This window comes from Quercus suber, unplaced genomic scaffold (genome assembly GCF_002906115.3).
Source record: "Quercus suber isolate HL8 unplaced genomic scaffold, Cork oak 2.0 scaffold_65, whole genome shotgun sequence".
Taxonomy (NCBI): domain Eukaryota; kingdom Viridiplantae; phylum Streptophyta; class Magnoliopsida; order Fagales; family Fagaceae; genus Quercus; species Quercus suber.
Window position 1 is genome coordinate 1,577,119 of NW_027069530.1, and position 17,889 is coordinate 1,595,007.

Here is a 17,889-nt window from a genome sequence, read left to right on the forward strand (position 1 = left end):
CTTTGTCGTTTACCAAAAGTCCGAATTCTGACGTTAAATGGGCCAAAATCTTCAGTTAAGTGAAGCCTAAAAATCTGGGATTTTCTCCAAACGGGAATAGGATTCATTGACCTATTTAAAGGCTCTTTAGGGTAAAAAGAAAAGGGGAAGAGAAAACCTGAGAGGAAAAGGGGGCTGCCGCATTGAATATTTTTCTTTTAGGAGTCTTTCTAAAGAGAAGGATCTGAGGGCAAACGCGAGAGCTTCATGTTGATCAACCATCAGATGAAAGACATAAGTTTTATTTGTTTTCTTTTCAGTTTTATTATGAACTAAATTTTATTTTCTAGAGCGTTGATGTAGTCTAGCAATGAACACACAATTTATATTCTGAATTATTTTATTTTTAATATTTCCATGATTGAGTGTTTAATTCTTATTCTTAATGCTTACTATTTTTACGAATTATGGTTTGATCAATTGAATTACAATGAGACCGAGAGGTGATTTGTTATTTTAGTTCTAGAATTAAACACCATTAGTTGAGCGAAAGTAGAGATGCTTTACCGCGACTAGTGTGATTTTTCAAAAAATTCAAAGTACGTAATGAGTCTCCAATTAATTAAATTCACATAGAGATATGGAATTGTTAGTTGAAGATATTTTTAATATTATTCGAGAGAAGATATTGAATACTTAAGGAATTTTTAATCATCAACGGGAGATTATTAGAATTTAATAATTAGGAAGAATAAATTGTGTGGGATTTGTTAGGTGAAATCAACTGCTCTAGATCCATTCTTATCATATTTTTACACTTTTAGATTTTAGCTTTGTTAATTTTTTATTCATAGATTTATTTATTAAATAGTTTAATTTAATTCAAATAGTAGAACGTTCCATCTATTTTCGATTTTTCCAAATAGTACTTAATTTAGTAAATTTCGGTATTCAATAACATAGTTAATCCCTGTAGGTTCGACATTCGTTTTCTAAAAACACTTTACTACTTGTTACGATTCTATGCGCTTGCAGATTATTTTACGCGAACAGTTCTTCCTCTCTAAGTGTCATCTGCCTCCGCCACTCTTTCTTCTTGCTCGTGTCTGACTGGAGTCAGGATTGAGCTCAATGAGTGGCAGCTCCTCCTTTCTTTTCCTCTCATCTCTCATGAAAGGGATCAGGCTCAATGACAGAGGAGAGGAAAAGAGAGATGTAGAACACCAATTGAGAGAGAGAGAGAGAGAGAGAGAGAATTTAAAAGAGAAGGAGTGGAAGTGTTGGGTGGGTTTAATTTTTTGGGTCTACGTGTGTCTAATTTTGTGTTTTTTTTTTAAGAAAAACAAATAAAAATTTTCAAATAAAGGAAAATACTCTTCTTGTTTTTGTGTTTAAATCTAGATTTGTGTTCTTATGTGTTCTTGTTCAAGATAAACCTAGATCTCAAATCATGTGAGTTTTATTTTTAATTTTTTTATTTAGTTCAAATTTATAAATAATTTCTTAAATTTAGAATATGATGTGGATCTGATTTTAAATGTCAAATAAATTTTTTAAAATATATTTTAATGGCCACGTCAGCATTCACTGTGCCAACAGTGCATTCCATCTTTCACATAGACAATTTCCGTTAGTGAGATGACAGTAGGGACAAAAACAAGATCATTTTTTTTTTAGGGAATAAATGTGATATAATTAAAAAGTAGGGATCAAAATAGGAATAGGATCAAAACGTAGGGACTAAAATGGTATTTCTGCCAAAAATAACAAAACAAAATGATCCAATCGCCCTACAAGGCTACAAGTAAATAAGTTCTCCTACACAGGTGTAGATCCAAGCCCTCTCAAGAAGACTCAATTTTCCCTTAATTATTTAGCCAAAAGAGTCTTCTTAATAGATTAATTAATAAGTTTTATCTTAGAAGTTGAGAGGATATCTCATTCTAAAAGTTTCATTAGATTTATTGATAAGTTTTATCTTAGAGGTTGAGAGGATATCTCATTCTAAAAGCTTCATGAGACTAGCTTCTTATACCATGTGAGATCATGAACTCACACGGTCACACATACTCCTTGAGATAGTTTTCTTAGAAGTTGGCTTGCATCAACATGAAGTTATGTTCAGTCTTGGTCTGGAAATTCATAAAGGGTCCTTTATTATTCAAGTGAATTATTAACTAGGACCCATCAATAATTTATGTTAGGGACATATTTTATGTAATTGGCTATTCCTTTAACAAAATGCACTTTACTTATAATTAGGTAGATCTAGAATGGGTTTAGAACTTCAAGAAACATGTTGTTCAAGTCAAGTGTTAAAGCCATGAAGATCTAACCAAGAAATAAGTGAAGAAAAGCTGTTCATTAAAACTCAACAGCAATCTCAACAGAAAGACTTCTATCGTGATTTAAAGTCAAAGCTCGACACAAGCTTGACACAAGCTGTTTCTATCGAGACTTACGAAATCAGAAATTCCAAATTTGATTTTCAGCTCATGCTTGTATATTTGTATAGGATTTCTTTTTCACAACCCTAGACATATATAAAAAATTTTAAAGGCTGTCGCGCATGCAAAAAGTGCCCTAGTTCGTTATTCTCTCTGAAGAAGCTAGTGCGTCTTTACGCCAAGGGTTTTGTGACCAAGGAGCTTCTTGATCTTCATTGTTGATGAACTGAAGAACTTTGCAGCCAACAATCTTCTTCAAGTTGGTGAGTTAGTCACGTACTGGGATCCGTGCATCATTGGTTAGTCACGTACTAGGATTCATGCATTGAACAAAAAGATTGCCCCAACAATACAAGTCCAATTGAGTATTGGGATAAGGGTTCAACTGTAGATTGGTATTTCGGGATAGGCCAAAGGGTTTGGTAAGATTCCCTATACTTGTAACCGCTTGTGATTGATAATAGTAGATTCTTGGAGTGATGATCTTAAAATCACACGGTGGAGTTTTGCCTCGATGATTTTCCCTATTTGTAAACAAATCACCCGTGTCAAATTTATTTTCTGCTACATTTAGTATAATTGGTGATTTGTTTGTGCTACCACGCTATTGCATGTAATTGAACCTAATGAATTAACTTGGATAATTAATTAATTTGCAAGGGGTCAATTCATTTTAGCCCAACAATTCAGACTAGCTAGATAGTAGTAGTAGATACTGCCACTTTTGTGCCCCTTGCTCCAATGTGGTGAAACCCCCTGAATTGGAAATGATCTCACAATCTTTAATCAACTTCATTTTTGAAGCTCACTCTGCTGTTCTTTTGTAGTTGTACTTTGAGTTAAGTAACGTATTTGAACTTGGTGAGAGAGTGTAATTAAGTGTGTGTGTGTGTGTGTGTGTGTGTGTGTGTGTTTAGTAGTTAGTTTATTTCTATTAAAAAAACTTTTTTTCCCAAGGAAATCACATGGTTGATTGACTGTGAAGCAAATTAAGAAAGTACATAAGTACTATTTTTTTTTTTTTTTTTGATAAAGTTACATAAGTACTGTTGATCATTGTACATTGTGTTGGATTGAGATCCGAATGCAATTGATGCAATTAACCCATTTCATTCACAAAATTTTTTACATTTTTAACCTTTTTTATTTAATAGTTATGATTCAATGTTGTTTTTTTAACTCTTAATTTCAACCATTCATTGCAATTGCACACAGTACTTGTACTGTTGATCAAATCGAAAATGACCTCAATTATTGAAGTTCTCAACTGATCATAATATGTATATATATATATATATATATATATATATATAGACACACACAATTGAACTCAAATAGATCGAGATCAAGATTCTCTAAATTTTTTATAGTATTTTACTATGGGTTAGGCTTCTGTCCAATGGCCAGTGGCCACTAGACCCGTTAGGATACGGACACGAGTCCAGTCTTGAACACGTGTCTGCATCGCAACATGTCCAGTGATCACTGGCACTGGACACAAGCTGCTCCTTTTTACTATATAGATTTCTTTTAACCTTGACTTTTAATTTTATAGTGAATGCTCATTATATTACATCTTTAATTAATAAAAATATCCTTAAAATATGAGTGACACATCAGCTATTAAAAAATAAAATTATCACATCAGATTTTAAGTCGGAAAAATCTAAATCCAAACCAACTATATCTTTATTTTGTGCTTGCTTTTTACTTGATACGATGAACACCTTCGTTGGTATAATACGTTGCAATTTGTATTCGAATAATTTCACTATTATCAAATCAATTACAATAATCCTTGTGTATGTCTCATGACTAATGAAAAATCTCTATTGTTTTTCTTTATTCTCACACATACAAATTATCTCTCTCAAAATGCGGCAACACTTTGCACTCTCTTTCTATTTTCTTCTCCATGCACAGCTCTCTCTCTTGGTTGTCTTCTTTTTCTCTAACCAACTCCTTCTTGATTGCTTTCTCTTTTCTCTTTGTGTGGCTTTCTCTTTCTTTGCTTTCTATTCAATATGCAACACCCCCACATGCTTTTTATACACAAAAAAGCTTCAGCCGCCTTAGACTTCTTTTCCTAGCATAATATGAATTCCTAACATGACTTGAGTTTGGATTCTTACAAGTATTAATTATTAAACACAACTCCTACTTACATTTGAAGTAGGATTCTAGGACTTGTCAATCACATTCACCTATTTCTAATTGAAATAGAATTCCATCAATGCTTGCATGGCAAACTCAATATCTTGGGCACAAATTCTACATGGGCTGGACTTCTATTAGGTGTCTTGCACCTCCTGACAAAAGTGAGTCTGAAAAGAAGCAAAAGTTGAAATGTAACCATGAAATTAAGGACATGTTAGAGCATCTCCAACAGGTTCGGTATCTGGGTATATTAGCTAAAATTTGGAGAATTTGTGCACTATTCATGCTCCAGCAGATTTGGTAAACCTGGATTTTTTTTTTGGCTTATGAACAGTAGCCCATCAAGTCTGATGGGCTACTGTACATTAGCTATTGAATTTTTTGTCTTAAAATATTACCAACTACTTATTATATTAATTCTTTCTCTCTCCTCCTCGGGATTTCTTTTTTCTCTCATTCTCTCCGTTGCTTCTTTTTTTTTTTTCTCTCATTCTCTCCGTTGTCGTTGCTTCTTTTTTTCTCATAAACCAAATGAAATCAGAAAAATAAAAGAAAAAAGAGAAAAGAGAGAGACCTGTTCATAAGCAAAAGAATTAATCCAAACACAAAACAAAATCCAATTCTTAAAATAAAGTTGAATCAGAACAAGCAAATATGGAAAAAAAAAAAAAAAAAAAAAAAAAAAAAAAAAAAAAAGAACAAGCCGATCTGACCCAAGCCGATCGGTGGGGAGGACGACGAGCGGCACTAGAGATGCTGGAGCGGTGCTGGAGGCCCAAGCCAATCTCTCTCTCTCTCTCTCTCTCTCTCTCTCTCTCCCTCTCTCTCTCTCTCTCTGATGTGAAGAGTAAAAAATGTTGCTGGAAGGTTCTTGAGGAGCAAAAGAAATAAAAGAAGGGGGATAGAGGACACATGTGTGGAGGAGAATGAAATGAAAGAATAAAAAATAATATAAAGAATAAAAAATCCTAATTGAGAAATTCAACTACAATATTTTCACAATATTTTACAATAAATTTTAAATAACAGATTGTTATTAGTTAATATTGGTAAGAAAAAAAATAATTTCAGTGGTAAGTTCAAATTAGAACTAGTAACAACTTTCCACATAAATTTTGTTGTGAAAGTATTGTGTAAAATGTCGTGGATGTAACACTTCTCATTTAAAAATATAGTTGTTAAAAAAAGAATAAATGATGATAAAAAAAAAAAATAAAGAATGAATGAAGAAATAATATTCAAATGAGATAAAGAATGTGATAAAGAATCTGTTGAAAATATATTTGAAAAAGTAAGTAGATAAAAGCTAAACGTCACTGTTCATTCTCCAAACAGTACAAAAATTTGGAGAAGCTGCTGGAGATGCTCTTATGATCATGAAATTGGTGGACACTAATGGCATCAATTTACCTCCAACGAGAGTCACAATTGTGAGATTTGGTTTTAGATCCATGTTTTTCAAGTTTTTTTGAAATATATATACATATATAATATTTGTTTCTTTTAATTAGTTTACATGGTATCATTATTTTAAGGTTTTGTTATTAGATTAATGATGTGGCATCTTATGAACCATTTATTAAGAAATGAAGTCAAGATTAAAAGAAATCTATATAATAGAGTACCCTAAAAACTCTAAAGGGTCCAATACTTGAATAATCCTGATTTGAGCTCTAACTTGAGCCAACCAGCAGTTGCAAACAACCCGTGTCTCTACTCTAGTCCCAAGAAAGTTGTGCAAATTTGGAGGTGTTCTAAGCTAGAATCTATTGTCTATTGACACTATAGACGTGCAACATCAAGTTCTGATTTAGTATTCGTTTAGGAACAACTTATCTAACTTTTACTGAAAGTGCGCTAAAATAAATCTATACCTTAAAAAATTTTGAAAAGTTGAGAAAAGGCTGGAAAATGTTAGGTTTTAAAAAGCTATACATAAAAACTAAAAGCTAAAAATTAAAGTTGATGCCAAACAGACTCTTAGAGTCTCTAAAATGTTGAACGCACTTGTAGACTTGTAGTCAGAATCTCAAACCTTTAAGTTTGTACTTCTTTTTTTCTTGAGTTCTAAAATGGTTCTAACAAATCTATATTTAAAAAAATAAAAAATAAAAAATAAAAAAACCAATTAGATTCTAAATTAGATTTTAATTATGGACTAATTTTGTGTCATATGTCCATTTAAGTTTTTTAATCTTTGTACCAAGTAAGTTAATAAGTGCAGAATACTAAGAGTCTAATATTAATGAACTATAAAATAAAAATAATAAATCAATCATATATCTACTCAATAAAAATCATCACACAACAAAGATCAGTAGACGTTCTATCTTATTAAAAAATTAGAAGAAAAAAAAATGATCATAAGTAGTATTAAATTTAAGTAAGAATTTTAACATGGAACTAATTACGTTTACTTTTTCTAATAATGTGACTAATTATTTAAATACATTTATGTGTACGCATGGATTACAAGCTAATATTAATTTGTGAGATAAACTAGGGTTGCTAAATGGGTATAGTTTTGTTAAAACAAACTGATATTTTATTTGATAATCTTAAAACAAACTGATATAGAATTACATATTGTCCACCAATACAATGATAAAGAGGGGGAAAACTAAAAGAAAAAGAGGAGGTGAAAGGAACTAGAAAAAGAAAAATTAGAAAGTAGTAACCCCCTGCAGCAACAAACATGGTTATTTATCCCCAAATAAAAGTGTCTTTATGATAACTAGGTTCATCTCATTAGAATATGCGAAAAAGTGTCCAGCACCTGGTAACTCATGGTATTGAATCCATGGAAGTTTTTTGGCAATAAAGCGTTGTAAAGGAATTGCTACAATCCTATCATCATCACCCTGCCATAGATGAACCGATCCTTCGTTGTTAGGAAAAGGATTCTCAAGATCAATAGGACTGAATTCCCAATTCCCAAATCCAACCATTATGGTACGATGTATGGACTCAAACTCTCCTTGCTGGGTTATGTGTGCCTGCAACGAATTATTGAAGAGTACATGGTAAGTGCTAATTGGATAGAAACTATTTTCCTAATAATGATGTGTGCGTCTCATGCAAAATTTTTGAACAAAATGCTATTTTACAAACATATTGATATTCAGTGTTTTTTTTTTCTTTCCCTCTTATGAATGATAAGAAGATTTCCTGGTGCCCAATGATAGATGAACACTATCATGCATTTCACATATGACAAGACTTCCTAATATGCTTCTTCGGATGAAGGCCTATAACATATATTCCCTTGGAGGATAAAAAATTTATTCAGAAAATTATTGTGATTCTTCCTAAATAGCATGGATTCTCCCGTCGAGAGTCACTAAAGCATAGGGTGACCTCATTCCATTGGTTGATACTTAATAAGATAAATAGATTCCTAAGAAAAAACTAAATTAAAATTTATATGAGTGGATGACTGCAGATATGAACATGGACAACACGGCAGCACAACAATTTTTAAAAAAATTAGGACACAACACGATAGGGATACACATATTTATTAATTATTATATATTTTTAAGCATTTTTTTTATATAATATTAAACATATATCAATTTAAGAGCAATAATGAATACAATAAAGTGAATTCATGACTAATCAATTATGTTTAGAAATTAGAATAAAACTTAGGAATAAGAAACAAATGAGTAAATCAAATATAACTAGATAAGTGTTCAAGATTAAAACCAAATAGAAATTAAAGATAAGTATCCCTCTCGTGTCTCACAATTAAAAAAAAAAAAAAAAAAGGACACGGCTGAAACATGGGTGTAGAAGTGTCCCAAACATATCCCGTGTCCAATATGAGTACGACACTCTAAATCATGTGTCCATGATTCCTATTTATTCATATCTATTACCTTAACACCAAAGAAACTGAATAATTACTTTCATTCTTATACTACTACATTTGAAAGGTATGTTTCGAAGCTTCTAGCAAGAGATAGAAAAGGGGTTTATTCATGTTTTTAGAAATTTAAATGTTATAAAGTAATTATAAGGGGATTTTTTTTTTTTTTTTTTTTGCCAAAATGCAAAACACACTTTCTAAGTTTCACTTTTTTTTCATTTTAGCTCTTTAAATTTGTCTTTTGTCATTTCAATTCTCTAAGTTTCAATCAGACTCAATCCAATCATTCGTTTACTATCCGTCAGATTGCACAGTTAACTTACCCAAACAACATCGTTTTACACTTTTAGTTAATATTTAATTTTTTTATTTCTGAATTTTAGAAATCGCTAATGAAAAAAATAAAACATAAACTAAATTGAAGAACAAAATAAACTAAATGGTGCGCTCCCTCCCCACCCCTAAAGAACAAAACTGAAACCCCACCCCACTCGGTAACTGAGAAACCAAGAAAAGGAGAAAGAGAGATCGAGAAGGGGTAAGAGAGAGAAAGAGAGATTGAGAGGGAGAAAGGGAGATTGCGAGGTACAAAGAGAGAGAAAGAGAGAGCGAGACTAAAAGGGGGAAGATCAACAACTGGGCTTCATCCAATGGTTTACGGTTTCAGCAACTGGGCTCCGTCCAGGGGTGTCCTCTGCTTCACTCCACCGCTTCAGGAGATGGCTCCGACCATTAACCATTGCTGGGGTTCACTAAAAAAAGTAGACTTTGGGTAAGTTCTGAAGACTTTGGGTTTTTAGTTTAAGTTATGTGTTTTCAGAACTTACCCAAAGTTCTGGGAGAGATGATAATTTTGGGCAATACCAAATCTAAAGTTTGCAAAGTGAAATAAGATTTAGGAAGCCACTCCAACAATACCACCAAGTTCTCACAATAAGGAATATCTAAAAAGTGTAGAGTGTTGGCAGATCCTAAAAGCCATTGGGGCAGAGTAACTAATTGTGGCAATTCAAAAATACTAAGTGTTCGAAGCCTTATCGAGTTTATTTTGTTCTTCAGTCTAGCTTATGTTTTACTATTTTATTATTTTTTAATTGAAGTTTTCTAAAATTCAGAAATAAATAAATAAATATTAACTAAAGTGTAAAACGACGTTGTTTGGTAAGTTAACGGTGCAATTTGACGGATAGTAAACAGATGACTGATTTAAGTCTGATTAAAATTTAGAAGACTAAAACGTCAAAAGATGAAACTTAAAGAATGAGTTATGCATTTTGGTCTTTTTTTTTGTAATTATGTCACATGGCAATCATCAAAAAATATTAGGATGCAACAAATAATGCCTAAATTGTGCTTATAGAAATAAATTGGTGTAATTGTTAGAAATATAAAATAATTGTTGTAATCTCTTTAGTTAGGTAATTAGCTAGTTGGTTGAGATTAGAATTAGGATGAGTTAGGATTTGAGCACATATAGCCCATTTAACACATGGCTTAATTCATAGAGCACATGTTGAATTAATTAGCAAATTATTTTGAGACATGTGGGCCAATGACATTAGAACTAGTCTTTTATAAATACATGATTGTAATTCAACATTAGATATAATGGAAGAATAAACTAATTTCTTAGTGTATTAGTGCATTAGTGCATCTCTCTCTCTCTCTCTCTCTCTCTCTCTCTCTCTCTCTCTCTCTCTCTCTCTTAATCTCTTTCTTTCTCTATGGAGGATGACTACCTCGAATTAAGTCAATTTCCTTATAATTCTCATCAATTTCCCTATAATTCCCATCAATCTCCATTAGGAACCACTGAGTTCCTAACAATTGTTATCAAAGCTGTCGATCTTGAGACAGTTGAATATGATCGGCAAGAAATCTTGAAAATTGTGAATGAAGTTTCAGAGAAGGTTAAAGCCTTGACAGAATCTCACAAGGCTATTTCAAAGTCAAGGCCTTGGTTGAATCTAACAAGGCCATGAATGAAGAGCTCTCAAGATTGCAATAGGTTCTTGAAAATATGACAAAAGAGGAGCTACAATCTCTTGATTCAACTGACCAAGAATCCACAATACATGAACCTATTGAGGTTGGTGTGGAGCAAGAACACACTACTGACCAAGAATCCACAATACATGAACCTATTGAGGGAACACACTACTAACCAAGAATCCACAATACATAAACTTGTTGCTGTTGGTGTGGAGCAAGAACACACTGTTGGTGTGAATACAAGTGATCCAATGGTGTTTGACATTGGCCAAACTCATGCTTCAACAAATGGGGCTGCTCATGTAATCTAGAATGTAGGCGTGGACTTAACAGTCATGCATGTTGGTGGCAATTCCATTGAATTTGGACTTTGCTATAGGGGCCACATCTTGCTCATTAGTGACTGTCACAAAGCCAAGGAACTAGATGATTCTTTTCTTGGTGATAGTTGGGAGATAAATGATGGATTTCATAGCTGAGATTATCACAATTTTTATAAGAAATTGAGTTCTATATTGCTGAAGGTTAAGTTCAATATGACTGCTTTGTGTTAAGCTCCTATGTCATGGGCTATGATTAATTGTTTTGGAGCTATTCATGTAATCAACAGTCAAGATGCTTTGTCGTATTGGGTTAGTGGCCGGTTTTCCCTAATGAAAGTTTCATTACATAACACCTTATGGGCAAGGTGTTTTCAAGGGAAAGGGAAATGTTAGGAATATGAAATAATTGTTGTAATCTCTTTAGTTAGGTAGTTAGCAAGTTAGTTGAGATTAGGATTAGGATGAATTAGTTAAGATTTGAGCACATGTAGCTCATTTAACACATGGCTTAATTCATAGAGCACATGTTGAATTAATTAGTCAATTATCTTGAGCCATATGGGCCAATTACATTAGAGCTAGTTTCTTATAAATACATGATTGTAATTCAACATTAGATATAATGAAAGAATAAACCAATTTCTTAGTGTATTAGTGCATTTCTCTCTCTCTCTCTCTCTCTCTCTCTCTCTCTCTCTCTATGGAGGATGACTACCTCGAATTAAGTCAATTTTCCTTTAATTTCCATCAATCTCCATTAGGAATCACCGGGTTCCTAACAGTAGCCTCACCAAAATCAGACATTAACTAATTAATGGATGATTTAAACTTATGATATTGAATGATTTGATTGCATGATCCAAAGTCCAAGCCGACCATGCCACATAGAGGATCTGTTGGGACAAGTGATTTGGACGATATATATGGGAGAAAATAGAAATCAACTCTCTATTGCCTATGTGTTACATGTGTATGCTTAGGAGTTGGGACAATCGTTATAATCATGTGTATATTTATAATCACGATTCCCTTTGTAATATTTTAGATTTAATCACTGTTTTGATAGGGATGTAACCCAACTATACCTCAAAGAACATGAATCTAACTATTAAAGTATAAAAACATGTGTGCTGCTGACAAAAAGAAACCAACAAAAATGTCTAGAATATCGTTGAATAAACTGATCGACTACGTTGCTTTTGTTCTGTTATTCATAGGAGTTTCTTAGAGAGGCCAACAAAAATGTCTCTATTAATTCTTTTGGTTATATAAATTTAAACTGATGCTAATGAAAATACTTACTCTTAGAAAAATCAAGAAGAAAACATCAAGTACCTTGTTTATTTGTTTCCCAACCTTCTTTGACGTTATTTCTAAATCTTGACGAGAGAAAATATTAGGATTTCCGGGTACAGCACTAAGTGCAGGAAACCACTTCTGTGTGTTCCACCAATAGGTTAGCCATGGTATGTAGTGAGAAACTCGATGTGTCCACTGGTCTTGAGGCAGTTGTTTGTAGTAGGCCTCTGTAGACAAGTTCGAAGGCAAACCTCGCCACCAATAGTTGATAATAGGAGCAAGTAATGCTGCTCCTGCTAGCCTATTGACATATCACAAAATCAGTAATATATATATATAATCTCCTTGTAAATTCAATCCAAAAAAAAAAATGCGAAATGACTTTTAGGACAACGGTTTAATATAGTTTTTTCTAAGGAATATTACATCTCGGATTTGAATCTCTCTTCCACTAAAGTGGTATAAAAAAATAATTTTATCAAATGATAGAATAGCAGATTATACATGTTTAACAAAATAACTTTATCAATTGATTCTCAAAAAAAAAAAAAAAAAAAAAAAAAACTTTATCAATTGATAAAATTATTTTTTTATGTTTGACCAGGAGTCGATGACTATTCATAGCTATTACCTTGACACCAAAAAAGCATTCAACCCAATTGATAAAATATAACAAATCATACATATTTAAGGAAAGAACTAATTCACATTGAAATGCAATCAATCAATCAAAATATATTATATTATATTATATATATATATATTATTATATATAAAAGTCCACATTAAATTATTTTTACCATTATTTCATTAATTGCCTGAACTTGCACGACACATTTCTCTCTTCTCCATGTCTTTTAGCATTTCCACTGTTTTAGTATTAAAAACAAATGCAATAATAATAATAATAATAATTAAGGACTAATAGTAATAACTAACAAAATAAGGCACTGGAGAGAGATAGAGAGACACAAAAACGTTGTGGAATGTTAAATGAAATCAATTGTTTCACTATTACCAAAATAAAAGACCTGGGATTAACAAAGTATTTGTAAGAGAAGGAAAAAAGAATTTGAGGGGCTGCCACCTCCATCATACTAGTCTCCCACCACCATCAAGTTGTCGAAACCCATAGGAATTTTTTTTTTTTTTCCTTTTTTATTAATTAGGGGCTTAAATATAATTTAAGTTTGGGTAATTTGGTTGGATATTTTTTGTTTTGGGTATATAAGTAGAAATAATATTTGATACGCAACGTAAAGACATATTCTATCATTGTTTTAATCATTTATAAAACACATGCATACGGACTTGCCCACATCATGTCTTAATGTCACACTATCAATGAGTAGAAGATAGTGAGAGGGTTTGGCATACTTTCATTTCATTGTATGCAATCTATGAATATAAGACAAATTAGTTGATTTTCATGGTCCTGTTACTCTTTTGCATTTATTTTTGGTTTCATGATTTTTTTTTTTTTAAATTAATCTTACCTTGAGAAGGGCTATAAATGTGTAGTGACGCTATAAAACTAATTTTTAATATCTCAAAATTTATATGTTTCTTTACTCCAATTTAGTTTACTTTTTCTTTATAATATATGTACAACATTCTTCAAAACTATTTTACATAAAATATCACAGAATTATTCGTGCATCGCATGAACAACTTACTTGTTCTTCATAAAGTTCAAGGGTATATTTATAAATGTGTTTATATCTAATAAATATATGATGCTGTAAGAAAATTAAGGGAAAGTTCAACCCGATAAACCCTAGAATAGTCTATTTTTTGCCATACGTTTTTGTAGTTTGGTTCAATACAGTTAGACCTAAGGTGATAACTGATAATTAAGTGGGGTTTTTTTATATTCAAGTAATAATTTTGCATCTTAATACAGTATTTTTATTTAGTTTTTGCTAACATCTCCTTTTTTAATTGATAATATGACTAATTCAATCAATTTAAAGTAGGATTTTATCAATTTTGAGTTTGGGAAATAAAATTTACTAAAACAAATACAACAAGTACATAATACACCATACCATTATAGTAGTAAAAATAAAACCTTTACCCATTACTGTACTAATAAAATGTTGAGTGCAATTTTCTTTTCTTTTTTTATAAAAAAATTACCATATCATTATGGGTTTGCTAGTGATGCGTTTGCTAAAATGAAAACCCACAATTTACCTCGCCATTATAGTATTAATAAAATTTTGAGTGCAATTTCCTTTTTTTGTAAATTTGCCATACCATTATAGTACTAATAAAATTTTGAGTGGTTTTTTAAAAAAGAGAGACTATATTTGCAACTTTTGTTGTGTTTAAATTTTTATCTTTAATTTTATAATTTAGGTATGTATTTTACTGAATTTTTTTTTTTTGAGAATCATAAATAAACAATAGTTGACATGGTATCTCAAGTTTGGGTCAATTAATATAGGTATTGATTCTTTTGAATTGTGTGTACGTAGCTGATTTTTTGTGACGGGTTACACTGAACTAAACTTTGCATTGAAAGACTATTTGGGATTTTATGTAATCAAATTAGAAAAAAATTTTAGTTGAAATTTCAGACACAATGAGTTTGGAATAGATTGTATTATGCAAATATTTATAAAAATTTCCAATTCACAAAATAGTTCATTCTACATAAGATCAAAATTCCACATATATCAAAAGTTATAGTTTACAATGATTAAAAAAAAAAAAAAACGAAATTTTCATGGACTTAAAATAGTTCAAATATTCAAACATATTCATGCTCTTAACAATCTTATATGACTATGGTCACACTATATCATCTTAACAGATCATCCTCTCTTTCTTTCTTCGATTTTTTTTTTTTATTGTCTATTTACCTCATTTTATCAAGTTTAGGATTTAATCTCAATTTTTTAAAATTTATTATAGAATGGTTTATCAAGTTTAGAATGATTGATTTCCATTCATTTTTATCTAATTGTAGCATTGAACACTATATTTTTGAGATATTTAACATTTGCTAATTATTCGGTGCATCGCATGGGTTAGTAATTAGTTAGTACTATAATGGTAGTACACATGATTTATGGGTTTTCTTTTTAGCACATGCATAACCTCATTAGCAAACACATAGTGATGTGGTAATTTTTATTTTAGAACATTGCCTTAAATTTTTTACTTTTTCTTTTTTTTTTTTTTTTAAAAAAACCACTCAAAATTTTATTAGTNCTTTCTCCCTCTAAGTGCACTCACGCTAATTGTTAATTGCATCTTTATTAAGAAAAAAAGAGAGACTATATTGCAACTTTTGTTGTGTTTAAATTTTTATCTTTAATTTTATAATTTAGGTATGTATTTTACTGAATTTTTTTTTTTTGAGAATCATAAATAAACAAATAGTTGACATGGTATCTCAAGTTGGGTCAATTAATATAGGTATTGATTCTTTTTGAATTGTGTGTACGTAGCTGATTTTTTGTGACGGGTTACACTGAACTAAACTTTGCATTGAAAGACTATTTGGGATTTTATGTAAATCAAATTAGAAAAAAATTTTAGTTGAAATTTCAGACACAATGAGTTTGGAATAGATTGTATTATGCAAATATTTATAAAAATTTCCAATTCACAAAATAGTTCATTCTACATAAGATCAAAATTCCACATATATCAAAAGTTATAGTTTACAATGATTAAAAAAAAAAAAAAACGAAATTTTCATGGACTTAAAATAGTTCAAATATTCAAACATATTCATGCTCTTAACAATCTTATATGACTATGGTCACACTATATCATCTTAACAGATCATCCTCTCTTTCTTTCTTCGATTTTTTTTTTTTAATTGTCAGAAAAAAAATAGAACCGCCAAAATTACTCAAGAAAACTTTCACCCCAAAAGGATGTCAACCTCATACTGTAAAAAAAAAAAAAAAAAAAAAATCGAAGACTCATTTATTGTGCCGCCTCAACTGTGTGTGGGGTTATTGTTTAAAATTTTGAATTTGATAAAAGAAAAGATGGACGTAGAAGCAAAAAAAACAGTCTTATAGAAACAATATCGGTACCAATTCATAAATCTGATAGTGAGAATCATTTGTAGGAGTTTTAATTTGTAATGTTTGACTAAGAGAGGGACAACAATAGGGCTGCGTTAGGTAGGGTTTGAAGGCAGATTTATAGAGTTAAAAACCAAATAATAAAAAATAATAATAATGTGGAAAATTGTGGAAGCTCTAAATTAAGCTTATGTGGCACAATATAGGAAAGTCAACAAATAGTCAAATGTCTTCGGTTTTATATTATACTAGTATGTAACCCCGTGCTACCGCACGGGATTGGTTAATTGTAATGATGCTATTGGCCAAATTTTTTTTTTTTTTTGGGTTTATCACACGAGTGATAGAATTAAATCAAACAATGAAAAATATATATTACATTTTATTATTTAAGTAATGCTATTGGTCTTTTTTCTTTTTTCTTTTTTTTTGGTTTATCATACATAAGATAGCATTAGATAAAACAATAAATAAAAAAAAGAGAATATTGCATTTTATTATTTAAATGATGCTACAATGAAGAAAAAAGAAAATATTGCATTTTATTATTTAAAATATATAAAGAGACATTAAAAAATAAAAACTAATCATTGAGCTTAGAATCTTCTTGGAGGCGCCAATGAAGCGCTAATGTATGAGAGCGTGAAGTAAGGAAGAGTGGGATTGAACATTGTGTTTGAACCCGATTTTGCTCTGAGAAATCCGTAAGGAGGAGGAAGGGGTAGTGTGTGGATCTAGTTGGTAGAGGTTGAGAGAGGAGGAAACATGGGATGACAATATGGAATTAGGAGAAGATGATGTTTTACTTTTATAGTCTTTCTCGTTGAACTCCTTGGTTCTGGTTGTGGAATTAGAAGAGTTCCAGACTCTATTGAGATCACCCATAAAAGTGTGCAGGTGAGATATTCTTACTTAGGCCAATAAGTATTATTATTGTAGTTTTCTTGGCTTCCGTGTTAAATGTTAATGCATAATTTATTTAGGCACAAAAATTAAAAAATTTAGATAAGATACATGACACAAAATTGAAGTCCAATTTATAATCTCCATAAAAGTGTGCAGGTGAGATGTTCTTGCTTAGGCCAATGAGTATTATCATTGTGGTTTTCTTGACTTCTGTGTTAAATATTAATGCATCATTTATTTGGGTACAGAAATTAGAAAATTTAGATAAGATACATGACACAAAATTGGAGTCAAATTTATAATCTAATTAGATTTTTTTTTTTTTTTTTGAGTTTTGGTTAGGACAAGTGGCGCAAAATTGAGAATCCAATTGAAATCTAATTGGATTTTCTCTCTGCTTCACCTATTATTATATATATAGACTAGTCGCTAACCCGTGCAATGCACGGATTAATTGAACAAAAATTTTAAATTTTAAATTTACCTAGAGTTATAATCACTTGAAAAAATGAGTTACAATTTAAGAGGGAAAAAAAATACTACACCAACAATGTTAGGCATGCCATGTCAATTATCAATGGCATCCTTTCTTTAATGAAAATTAAGGTCTCAATCATTTTTTAATATAATATAGTCCCTCCCATTGCTCAATTTATTTGCAAAATCCTAGGTTTTTTCTTGCCATATAAAATGCAACCAAAAAACCCAAAATAAAGAAAGAAAAAAAAAAAATATATATATATATATATATAGAAGTTTTTACATAGAAAATAATAATTAATTATAGTCAAAAATGGCATTGACACTCAGAAAGAGTCATTAATCTAGAGAAATAGGTTTTGGATTTTTTTTTTTTTTTTTTTTTT

General features: G+C 30.9%; 1 protein-coding gene across 1 annotated transcript in view; it reads right to left on the reverse strand.

The window, feature by feature from the left end:
• Positions 1 to 7,282: 7,282 nt before the first annotated feature.
• The window catches only part of LOC112025361 (uncharacterized), a 14,551-nt gene continuing 3,944 nt past the window's right edge, over positions 7,283 to 17,889 (reverse strand). Inside the window, exons 4-5 of the mRNA XM_065772878.1 lie at positions 12,105 to 12,369; positions 7,283 to 7,579 (exon numbers count right to left, since the gene is read on the reverse strand). Coding sequence (XP_065628950.1) covers positions 7,283 to 7,579; positions 12,105 to 12,369 — 562 coding nt within the window. The remainder of the gene's footprint in view (positions 7,580 to 12,104; positions 12,370 to 17,889) is intronic.